The 12,539-nt window shown below is 39.0% G+C and overlaps 1 protein-coding gene across 2 annotated transcripts in view; it reads right to left on the bottom strand.

The window, feature by feature from the left end:
* Positions 1-12,539, bottom strand: part of FANCI (FA complementation group I) — a 2,406,750-nt gene that overhangs the window by 2,026,496 nt on the left and 367,715 nt on the right. For both annotated transcript variants that reach the window (XM_044078210.1, XM_044078208.1), the window contains exon 6: positions 4,000-4,057. In XM_044078210.1, the coding sequence (XP_043934145.1) occupies positions 4,000-4,057 (58 nt within the window). The remainder of the gene's footprint in view (positions 1-3,999; positions 4,058-12,539) is intronic.

The following is a 12,539-nucleotide window of genomic DNA, read 5'->3' as shown; positions in this document are numbered from 1 at the left end:
ATCTGTTTTCTCTGTAGGCAAACTGCAGTGGATCAAAACTTTGTGGAAGTTCCGCAAACAGGTGTTTCTTCACTAGCCTCTCAAAACATTTCACAACTGTGGATGTTAGTGCAATAGGCCTGAAGTCGTTCAAGCTGGAGGGTGAGGCTTTTTTGGGTAGAGGGATGGTATCTGTCACTTTGTAACATGAAGGGACGTTTGCTAAGCCAAGAGAGGTATTAAATATATCCCAGAGTACTGTATATAGTTGGTCTGCACAGTTCTTTAACACCTTACCCAAGATATTATCTGGACCAGCCACCCTTCTGGGATTGACTTTCTTTAGCACCCTTTTTACTTCCATCAGGCTACGGCTGAGTACTTCATCATACTGCTCTGTGTGTAACCTTTGCACAGTTGTGGTGTTCTCTCCTCAAATCTTCCAAAAAAGGTATTGAGCCTGTCTAGGAAATCAGTGTTATCACATTGTGCAGCTCTCGTTTTACAGTCAGTAATTTGTTGTTTACCCTGCCGCAACCGTATGGTATTTCTCATATCCTCGAGATGGTTTAGTACCTTCCTACCATATTCTCTCTTAGCCTCTTTTACGCCTTTTCGTTAGCTCTTGTGATGATGCTTCTGATCTCTGTTACATCATTAATTCTTTATGATGCAAGCCATTACTGCTTCGGTATATTCATCTAGGGCAATGGGCTGGTCTGTTGTTGCTGCCTCCTTGAAAATGCTCCAGTTAGTACACTCAAAACAATCCTGGAGAGCTGATAATGCTCCCTCAGGCCAAATCCTGATCTGTTTCACAGTTTGTTTCTTCCAGACCAGAGCAGGTTTACAAGCAGGCACCAGCCTGATAGAAAGATGATCCGAGCTGCTGAGCTGTGGATGCCACACTGTTTTGTAGGCTTGCTTTATATTGGTGTACTATTTATCCAAGGTACTCCTATCCCTTGTTGGAAAGCTATCACATGAGCAAACTCAGGCTGTTTATTCTCATGTCACAGGTAGACTGGTATAATTTTTTGAGTATCTCATTTGTGTTCAAGTAGGTGGGATATACACCACTGTTATGCAGATTCCATTTAGCTCTCCAAGAATGTAGAAAGGTATAGACAAAAACTCCAGACTCTCAAAGCAGTGAGACATAATGACCACACAGTTACTGCACCATCTGTTAATTAACATAAATGCATATTCCTCCTCCCCTAGACTTTCCACACAGAGCTTGGCTTCTGTGTCTGCATGATACAGTGTGAAACTCTCTAAATTAACTGCATTATTAATCAATATATTCTAGTAAATGTTGCTTAATGTTTTACTTGGTCACTGCCACACATTGGCCTTGTGTGGTGCATGTAATTTTCTTCAGTGTCTATATCAATAGTTTTTTCTTTGAATTGCTAAGTGCATTTAATACTTGTTATTATCTTTGCCGATGTAGCCCAAGGTGTGGCTGAAAAAGGTTATGGGACCAGTTCAGTTTCCTGGTTACCAAAGTAAAGGTAAATATGAAACAAAAAAAGGAGGGTGAACATGACAGAAATAAAGGAATTAGTAAAACACATTTTAATTCTGTATCATTCATGAAAGAGAAAAAACTTCCCACTGACTGCATTGGGAAGTATCAGGCAGATTTAGTCTCGAGTCCTACTACTTGCCACCTGTAAACGTATGGCAAGGATCATATACTGCAGTGAGAGTTTTTACGCCTCAGCCATGGGGGGGGGGTTCAATTCTTTTAGGACTATAAAAGACTCCCTATACATAAACTTATTTACCTATTTTCTTTTCCTTGAAGTAGCTAACACCTATTTATAGCATAGAACAAACTCGGACAGTCACATAAATAAGGGTCAGCCAGGAAAACATAGAAGTAACACTGTTACACAGAAGGTGTGTTTAGATGGCAGTGCTTCACAGTCCTGCCATTCTATCTTAACGGCATACGAAAACACCATCACTTCCTTATGTCTAGCATGAGTCATATAAAGAGGACATAAAATGTATTCTGGGAAGAAGGAATGAAAGCAAGAAAACAAGATCACATTACCAAGGCAGGCCCCATCATCTGCCATTCTGAAGGGAACACATTAAAATTGTATAAGAAGCATTAAGAGTATTTTTGAAGCATTAAAATATCTTGAAAACAAAGATACAATGAAAAAAAATGTTTTTGAGTTCTAAGGTAAAGTTTTCCTTTAACTTTGTTACCTTCCTCAGTGTACAAAGCTTGGTCATGAAACGGAATCTCACACTTTAGAGAAGTGTCTTCCTTGCTCTTACTCATTTTCTCTACAACATTTGACAGTTTTTTGCCAATGAAAATAAACATAGCAAAGTATCTGTTGCTGTTTTTGTAATTTCATACCCAGTGTGGGGTTCATAGTCATTAAGCTATTCAGGCACCAAATAATTTAAAGCTCATTTACGGAGTACTGTCATTCACAGGTGCATTCTCTGTCCTTCGAGCCATAAAACTATTGAGCCCATTGTGGTCCGAAGGTGAATTAAGGAGATAACCACCAAAAGCATCTTTAATGTTAGCCAAGCTTTGCAAGCCAGGAAAATGCAACACTAACTGAAGAAAAGATAGCTGGACAGGACAAAACATGAAACTAAATTTCACTTAAACAAATCTGTTATTCTCAACTACTTATTTACAATTCAGCAAGCACATGTACATATTATATAACACATATGCACACAAATAGTTAAGTCTTACTGCAAACCAGTCAATGACAACTTTATTGAGGATTTTCAGACTCACCAGTGTTTTTCACTACTTTCCTCCAATTTTAAGTGAAAAGATATATGATCTGATAGGACAGACTAGGGTAGAGTGCGTTATGGACAAAAAAGTGCATTTCCAAAAAAATAAAATCATATCAGAATATCTGCTTCAATGACAGCATTCAGGGGCAGAAAAAAATCTAAAATTAGTAGTTAATGAAATGCTTGATGGTTAGGATTATGCATGTTTCACTGTTGAGCTGAAAAAATTTTTGTTTTTTGCCATTAGTGTTTTTTTTTAATAAGTTGTTCCTCTTCCAACAGCTTTTTCATTGTACTTACTACACTAAACTCAATTACAATATGCTGCTATTCATCCAGGGCGACATAGTGTTGCAGCGGATACAGTGTTGTCACCTCACAGCAAGAGGTTCTCTGGTTTGATTCTCAGTTGGGGTGTCTTTTGTATGTAGTTTACATGTCCTGTGTTCACGTGGGATTCCTCTGGGTGCTTTGGTTTCCTCCCACATTCCAAAGACATGCAGTAGGTGAACTGCGTACTCTAAATTAGCCATAGGTGTGAATGTGCACGCAACATTGTGTGGCATGGAATAACTACTGTGCTAAGGCTAGCCACTTGGCGATGTAAACCTTGGCTCTAGATGATTGTCATTGCTGAAGTGATACCCCAACCCCATGTACAAAAATTGGAAAAAGTGGTAGCGGATTCCTGGATGGATTCTTCACCTCAATGTGCTGCCGTAACTTATGTACTACACAGAGCTTTCAAACAACACACCCATTAAAATTAACCACTAAAAACCTGAAGAACTCTCACATTCTAAAGACTGGGTTTACATTTTTTAGCAAATCTTTCAGATTTAGTTTATAACGCACTGCAAATACTGGCCTAAACTCATGTCACTTACAATTATGCATAACCACTACTCATCTTGCTTAAAATGCAAGTCTAGAAATGGTGATACTGCTTCCGCTTTAATGCTGAGGTTACTTGCATTTAAGAAAGCACACGGCAGCAAGCAGAGCCAGAGTCATCATATGCACATATATGCTTTAATAAGGATTCACGAAACCCAGTGTAAAAAAAAAAACATTAAGAAATGATGGCAACCAGCGCTACTCTCAAACAGCAGTAATGAAAACTGAAGAAAGGCAACAAAGCTGCAAGTACCAGTATGTAACAACCAAATGGAAAGGAAATTAAGGCAATATAATGATTCTAGTACAATTAGTCTTGGCCTTGTTTACACATACCTGCTTGAACAAAGGCTGTTTATTAGTTGTTTCTTGTACTCTTCCCCACTCAGCTGGCCTAAAGCAGAAAAATAAAAATAAAAATCCAGAGTAAAACAATCACAGGTATACAGTGATATGCATATTCTTTGTTTAAATAAGGAAAATAAACTGCATATTCCTTAATGCTAAAAAGAAATTAGTCAGATACAAGTTATTCTGCTTAAGTACAGATGAAATGTTATTATGTCACCACAGAACGTGTACTTTTAACAGTGTGTCAAACTACTAGCAAGCTCATCAGAAACATTGTTCTAAAAATCCAGAAACTTATATGGATGCTAACAGTAATTAAAGTAAACTGATGGGGCAAGATATCACTTAAAAATTAACATTACTTATTAAAAAAACATTTTATACATAAATAATATGCTTTTCGCCTTTTGTCATGCTGACCATTGAGCCTCCCCAAGTTGGATTTGGCCAGTTTGTTCCCTCCATCCTTCAGATCTGACAGAGTAAAAAGTCTCTGGAAGAGTCATAATCCTGACAGACATTAGGGTTGCTTGTGCTCTCACTAACATCCCAGTGATGAGAACTTTGTGCAGTATTTCACCTAACTCTGCTCCTTAGGAGATGGAATGGGCTACATGTGTCACTATGGGAACCCACTATGCCTTCCTTCCCTCTGCAAGTCGCACATAAAAATTGCCACCATATAGTGGAATGGTGGGGCTGAAAGACTGCCACCAGGAAAGCCTGCTCTACTTTGTTACTCCAACAAGGTTATACGTGGAAGATGTACATTTGTTCCACCCCACACTCCCCCAGAATGGACACAGTCATCCTCTCTTGCCTGCACTGTCAAGCAAATGAGACATTAATGGAACTTGGGTTATCTACGCTGCAGTCAGGACTATCAATGTATGTCACAGTGGAGGTTATGCTTGATGAATTTTGAAATATAACAACTTTTATTACTGTTAAATCCACATTTTAATGTGCTGGGTGAACATCATATGATTTAGATCATTTTGCACTATGTACCTGGGTATTCTGAAATACCACTTGCAGTGAGTGGAAAGAATGCTAAATGCTATTTTATGTTTGCTTGCTGAAAACTACTTCACTGAACCTGCCTTTTTTCCCTATGAGTGGGTTAAGTACTGGCTACAGTTTGTCATGTTACTTTACAGGCCTAAATCATTTGCCATTCACTCAAAATAACACTTCCCCCAAGGACCTACTCTTTTCATCCAAAACTAGGTAAACAGTTTTTTTTTTTCTTCCATTCCACAGTAGTACAGCGGGAGCATTGTTACCTCACAGCAAGAGGTTCTCCCGTTCGATTCTCGGCTTGGCTTGGGAGTGCCTTCCGTGTGGAGTCTGCATGTCCTGCCCATGGTTGGGTAGCGTTCAAAAGAAATGCGTGCGTAAATGGGCATGCCTTCATTGAAGGTTGGGCGTCGAGCTGGCACCTCAGCATTTGGTAAAAATCTACTGCCAATCATTAGCGGACCGGAGTTCCGCTGTGGCGACCCCTTACCGGTAAAAAGCCGAAAGACAAACAACAACATCAACTTAAAATATGATACTAAGGGCAACAATATTAAAATACAATATCCATACCATATACACTGTAGCTTATTGTGTATTCAAACATAATCTATTTTTCACAATCTGTAAATCTGTGTCATGCCACTGCTAGTATAATCAACAGGGGATAATGAAACTTGTTAATATTGCTTGAAAAACGCATTTCTTAACATTCTTCAATATATTACTACTAGTACTTTTTCAGTTAATATACAGCATAGTAGAACTAGCATTAATTTGTCATTTTTTAAAACTTAACTGGTCACCAAACTGGGAAGTGCCAACCAGGACTGAGCAATTCCAATAATATCCCTTTAACAATAAAAAAAAGAAACACTCACAATCCTTAAGACAATATTCTTCCAGTAAACTTTTGACATCCCACAAACTCCAAAAATAGTTAATTTACAGCTATCAGCACCATCTTCCTCTTAATGCTTATCAATCTACTTCTTCATCAGGCTTTCACTGCTCATGTTTTATCACAATAAAGATAATTTTATATTACTCAATGTTTGCACTACAAATATTAGTAATATTTAAAAAAACACACTACACAGAACATGTGTTTTACAGCAGAGCATTTTTCTAAGGGATTTACAATTCCATATACTTTTAATGCATCTTTGAAAAATAATCAACAGGAGCACACCTCTGCATGAAATAGGTATATGGTAAAAACAAAACAAAACACAAGTTAACAAAAAATATAATTTCCTAAATAAAGCAAGCATGTACAAAGAGCAACTATATAATATACTCACACAATAACAGATCCTATATATTGCTTCCCAATTTCTAAACTGCTTTCTAGCAATTCAGATAGTTAATTAATGGCTTTTAAAACTTAAAGTACTGATGAATAAAAAATTAATGGAAACATTTGTGAGAGCCATTCTGATTTAATCTAAAAAATTTTTATAACAGCAGATGTCACAATTAAAAGATTGTAGCCATCCTAGTTCATAGGTAAATACTAGACTAGCTGCCCTTGTGGGCCATTTTAAGTCTTGCCAATTTCCCCTTCAAAGGGTCAAACCCTGCACCTCACTTTTGTGAGATAAACACGTGGACCATTATAAGAACCCCCAGTTTATAATCAGAGGGCTAAAACCTAAAATAGTTTCTTGCCTGGTTAGAGTTTTAAGACATAAAATTAAAACTTAATGGTATTCTCATTAATAAATAACATCTACTGATGGAGAAGTTCAGCATTCATATGACCAAATACGGGGCAAAAAAGAAATATGAAAGACAGAAGCTTTTTTGTCAGAACTACAATAACCACTATAGAAAATAATTAACTATGTGCAATATTTTAAAGGTGGGATTGTGAAACAACTACTCATAAATGAGTCCAAATTTTGTCAATGCTACCTTAGTGGTGAAGAAAATTCCACTAAAAAGAAGAAAGAGTTTTTAAATTTACTTTTCAGAATGGGAAAATAGCCTCTTGAAATAGGTCTAGGTGATAAGAGGACGTTTTACGAAGATAAGCAGATGATGAGAATACTAGAATAAAAAAAAAATGGATAAAATTTTGGCCAATAATTAGTCCATCTAGCACTAAGCACAGCATTATAACCTTTATAAAAACTAGAGTATTTCTCATAGTATAAGCAATTAAAATATCTGGAATAATGACAATTGCTTGATTAAAACGAGGCTGCGGTGAATAAATCTTACTCTCTAAACATCAAATTTAAGATCTTTAAAGAGGTAAAGTTTTTTTATGGGGGAAGAGGCAAATTGAATCTGAAGCTTAATTTAACAGGAGAAAGAGAAGATTAAGAGGATTACATTTTAGTTAAATAAAATGTTAGAATCAGATGCTTGACCCATAAGAGGCCAACAGTCATTTTATTTACAGAGTAAGGAACCTTGCAGCTCTGGTTATATGGAAATATTACCAATATCGGGTAGTCTAAACATACCATCTGCTTAGAAACATAAAAAAATCAATAGATATAGTTTAACAGGAAGAATTAATGAAGGTGATTAGCTGGAGAAATTTATGAAATTTCACAACAGCTATTTTAGACAACACTGAAAAATGCATGCCTTAAATCTCTTCAGATCTACGAGTATTAGATCAAATTTTGTCAGTATTATTTTGACTGAACTCTACACTTTTTTATTTTAAGTAGCATCTAAACATTTTACAAGGTTAGAAAGTTATAAACTTAAATTTATGGAGGTAGAATTTAAGGGATGACCAACATTCAAGGAAAAAGGGTTTGTCTGGCTTTGTGGAATAGACAGATGGAGCCCTGACTTCAGCTCAGATAAAGAACTCAGGTGCTAGAAGAGATGCGCAGGAAGTACAGAAATAAGCAGCTACTGCCAAGTTCACCAGTCCTGGAGGACAAGAAAGAAGGCCCCAACTCACTTACTGGATGATACATATAGGAATTACTAGGTGCTGTACCCACAAAGCACTGGCCTCCCGAGAACATGATGCCCTTGTGCAATCCCACTGGATGAGGAAAATCAATGTACAACAGCCTACTTCTTACAGCAAGGTGCAGAGGTAGGAGGCGATGCCACAGGGAAGGGGGAGCTCAGGCTTCTCTGTCAGTCCTGCAAACTGGGCTGCTGCCCACCACCCAGCTTTAGCCATGGGGGAATGAATGGGCTGATAAAGGCATCCCAAGCAAGAACATATAGGCTGTAAGTCTTCCTAGTCTGTGGATTTCTAGTCTGTACGCCAAACAGGAAGACTAGGCCAATAGGGTAAAGGTAACCGAACCACAACTTAGGTAAAGTGGAGAGGGTTGAAAGAAAATACAGCTTTTATTACGCTGAACTGGTAATCAGAAATGTGCAAAAACAGAATGATAACACACATCTTGGGAAGATAAAAAAAAAAAAAGATTATAAAGACTAAACAGATAAGGTGACATGGGCAACCTTTGCTTTGCACCATTTTAATACCCCCCACGCACACACACATTTATACACAAATATGCATCTATAAATATACATTAATGGTACAGAGAAATACTCTCTTCCATTTCTCCACCAACTAACTACAAAAAAGGTCCTCAATGCACTCCCCAAAGTAAAAGCACTGCATCAATGAACCCTGATAACATCGCCGGATGGCTCCTAAACAGTTCATAGATTAGTACTAAGCTAACTGCCCTTGCGAGCCATTGTAAGCCTAGCCAATTATCCCTTGTGAGACTCAAACCTTGTACTTTGTGTTTGTAAGGCAAATGCCTTAACCATTAGGCCACTCTCCCAACCCAGTCTGAAATGTGACCTGTCGGGCCTTCTAGAATCTCTTTTCAAACAAAGCCTCCAAACCAGCTTCATTCCTCGGGAATAGAGGACTGCAAAGGTCATCCTTCTACTCAAAGCAGACCATCAACAAACCCAGGGAACTACAGATGCATAAGTTTGATTAGTCTTGCATGCACGGCCATGGAAAGAATTATTTTGGACCTGATAAAGACGTAGGAAACCTTTAAAAACTGGAACAAACCCAGTTCAGTTTTGTCAAGGGCAATCACACCTACTAAATCTGATGGACTGCTTAACCCAGCCTAAAATACCTCCCCACATAATCTCTAGAAGCTTCCTAACATTCCACCTCTTAATAAATCCCTACAATACATACAGCACAACTGGGTTAGATTGCACGGCCAGGCTTATAAAGGCACTGACGATCATTAGCCTAGTATATACCCATGAACCTATTAGGTCACAAGAGCCAAAGATGACCGCAAAATGGTACATACTACCTACAATGACCTCGTAAAGGCATTTGACAATACCCTACTCAAGTAATATAGACAAAAGCACAAATTTAAGCATAAATCCCTTGACCACCCGATGGACAGCAAAATGCCTAACAGGTACGATACATATTGTTAGAATGGGGGAATCAACCTCCACCAAGAGGCCTGATACTAGTGGTGTCTCACAGGGCTCGGTACTTGGATCTCTCCTGTTGGAAATATACTTCTCTGAAGTCAATGGCAACAAAGAGGGCCTTTGACGGACCAAATTTGTTGACAACTGTAAGCTGAGTACAATCATTAAAGCAATCAAGACATCGATATCCACCAGGAGGGACAAGCATAGACCAATAACTGCTCCTAGAACCATGGCCTAAAACTCAATGAAAAAAATGTCTAATTATGCCCTTTGGGAAGATGACCACCCATGCAACTTACAACACTGATAACCATCGCCTAAGAGTAGACTCAGTGGTAAGGAACTTGGGAACTCAGGTTGGCAGTAACTTTAACTTTGATCACCATGTGTTCAAGGTAGTGAGGCAATCCTTCTACATGTAACAACTTATAAGTAAGGGCATGGCATTCAGATTTAAAAAGATCATAGTTTTCACTATAGTATTGGTCTAATGAGGACTGAGTAAAGTACAATGCACCCTGCGGCATGTACCTGACCAGACATTTAAAATAGCTGGAGCAGCCATAAAGGTTCCTCACTAAATGAATACAGAGTGTAAATATGTCCTATGCAGACTGCCTCAAATCACTATCCATGTACTCAGTCTCCTATAGACTACTGAGGGGCAATCAATGCCTAACCTACAAAGCATTCTCTGATCCAGCCCTGCCTCACAGTTTGTTATTAGGCTAATGACCCAAAAGAAAGGTCTAAGCCTTGCCAAGATTTCCCAAAAGAGTAAGGATGTCCTGTACCAAATAGCTTTTAAATACCTGGCCCTCAATGTCCTATGTCCATAAGGGATATGGGTTCCAGGCCTGGTGTAAAATTCCTATTCCCCATCCACTGGTCTAGGTTGCACTTAAATTGGGTAACAGACAAACTCAGCTTCAACATGGATAGGAAGCCTGTTCCATAGCATGAGCAGTCTCTACAAAAAGAAGTTATGTACGCACCATAACGTTCCATGTTTGTTGTCCAGTATCTCGCCTTCAATCTTGCTGGTTGGGTTCACAGCTGAACCTCGGCTCAGACTCGGCTGCATACCAAAGCTCGAGAGCTTCAACTAACTCAAGGCTACAATATATCCCATGATGCTTAGTGGCTGTTCCCCAGACCTCATTTGAGAAAGTATTCTCTAGTGTATGTTAACATACAGAAAGGAAAAATTTATGAAATACATTAGTTATAAAGGTAAAGAGGCAAGAAGGGTATTAGACCATACATGCCAATTGTAAAGTCCTCTAGATCCTCCAGGAGGGGGGATGGATGGGTGGGATGCAAAAATGAAGGCGAGATACTAGACAACAAACATGGAACGTTATGGTGAGTACATAACTTCTTTATGTTATGTTGTCCTATCTCGCCTTCATTCGTGCTGGTTGGGACAGAGTCCCCAGCACATTTTTCTTGGGTGGCTCAAGGGAATAAACCCTTCAGGACAGTGGAACCAAAGGATGCCCTGTTCCAGGAGGCCACATCTACTTTGTAATGGGAGATAACGGTACGAGGATTAACCCATGTAGCAGCAGAACAAACTGAATCCAATGGAAGTCTGGATTGAAAGGCAATGGAAGTAGCGCTCTAGTTGAATGTCCTTTTACTTTTTCTTTATTATGAGAATTATAGACATAGGTGATGGTCTCAGTAAGCCATTTGGAAAAAGTAACTTTTGAGACTGCCAAGCCTTTTTTATTTTCTGCATAGGAAACAAACAACTCATCTGACTTTCTGATATCTTTGGTCCTGTGCAAGTAAAAACGCAACTGTCTATGCACATCCAATTGGTGAAGCTTATATTTTGCCTTGTTGCCATAGATTGGTTTAAATTTGCTTCAGAACAAACTTTTGATAAGAAGGAAGGATTTTTTTCTGAGGGAAACTATCTTTGTGGAAAATCAAATATGGAGGACGGATAGACAAAGCTTGCAACTCAAACTCTCCTAGCTGAAGTAATTGCTGTTAGAAAGACTGTTTTCCAACATAAGAATTTTAGTGAACAAGAGGATGCTGGTCCAAAGGGAGGAAGAAACAGAGATAATACTAAATTTAGATCCCATGGGAAGGAGGTTCTCATAAAGGTGGTCTTAACAGAAAGGTATAACTGATGAAAGCTTTGCATAATCTATGGGACATTACATTGGCTCCGAGGTCTCCCACATAATAATTTGATATAGTGGCTAATTGTACTCTAATAGTGGCCGCCGCTGCTCCTTGATTAAAGACTTCTGTTAGAAATTGAAGGTATAGGGACTGTAAAGGGATCTATATGTTTTGTGTCCACTCAACAAGAGAACCTCTTCCATTTGCTTGCGTAAAGTTTCCCAGGCCTCTTTTTGTGTGAGGACACCAGAATGGGATGTACTGCAGGGGAGAATTCTGGAAGCCTGGCTAAAATTGGAAGTGGAGTAACCAAGCAGTCAGCTTGAGGCTCTGAAGAGCAGGATGGAGAGATCCTGACTGATGCATCAGAAGATCCGGTACTGGTTCCAGGATCCACGGGTCCTCCTGAAGGTGAGGCCCAAGGTAGCGGAACCAAATCTGACGAGTCCAATAAGGAGCAATAAGAATTAACCTGCAACTCAACGACTTGGCTTTTTGAATAACCTTCGGAATGAATGGAAACAGGGCAAAAGCATGAAGAAGTCCTGGGGCCAATCATGGACAAGTGCATCCCTTGGTGACTCACCCTGAGGGGAAATAAGGGCAAAGTAGTTGCTGCATTTGGCATTGAATGGAGTGGCAAAAAGGTCGCAGCAAGGCTAGCCCCATTTGCGAAAAATTTGATTCGCAACTTCCTGATTTAGGGACCACTCATGAGGCATGAGAATTGCTCTGCTTAGCCTGTCTGCGATTACATTGGGTTTCCCCGAAATGTGCATTGTCATCAGAAAGCACTGAGAAGAAATTGCCCATTGTCAAACTCTCTGAGACTCTCAATATAAGGGATAAGATCTGGTCCCTCCCTGTTTGTTGATGTATCATACCGCCGACATATCTGCCTGAATTGCAATAGTCCCCATGGGAAGAGAGTTCTGAAATGC

The sequence above is a fragment of the Protopterus annectens genome, chromosome 7.part0, assembly GCF_019279795.1.
Source record: "Protopterus annectens isolate FY-2018-M chromosome 7.part0, PAN1.0, whole genome shotgun sequence".
Lineage (NCBI taxonomy): Eukaryota > Metazoa > Chordata > Ceratodontiformes > Protopteridae > Protopterus > Protopterus annectens.
This window is presented reverse-complemented; position numbering and strand designations above follow the sequence as displayed.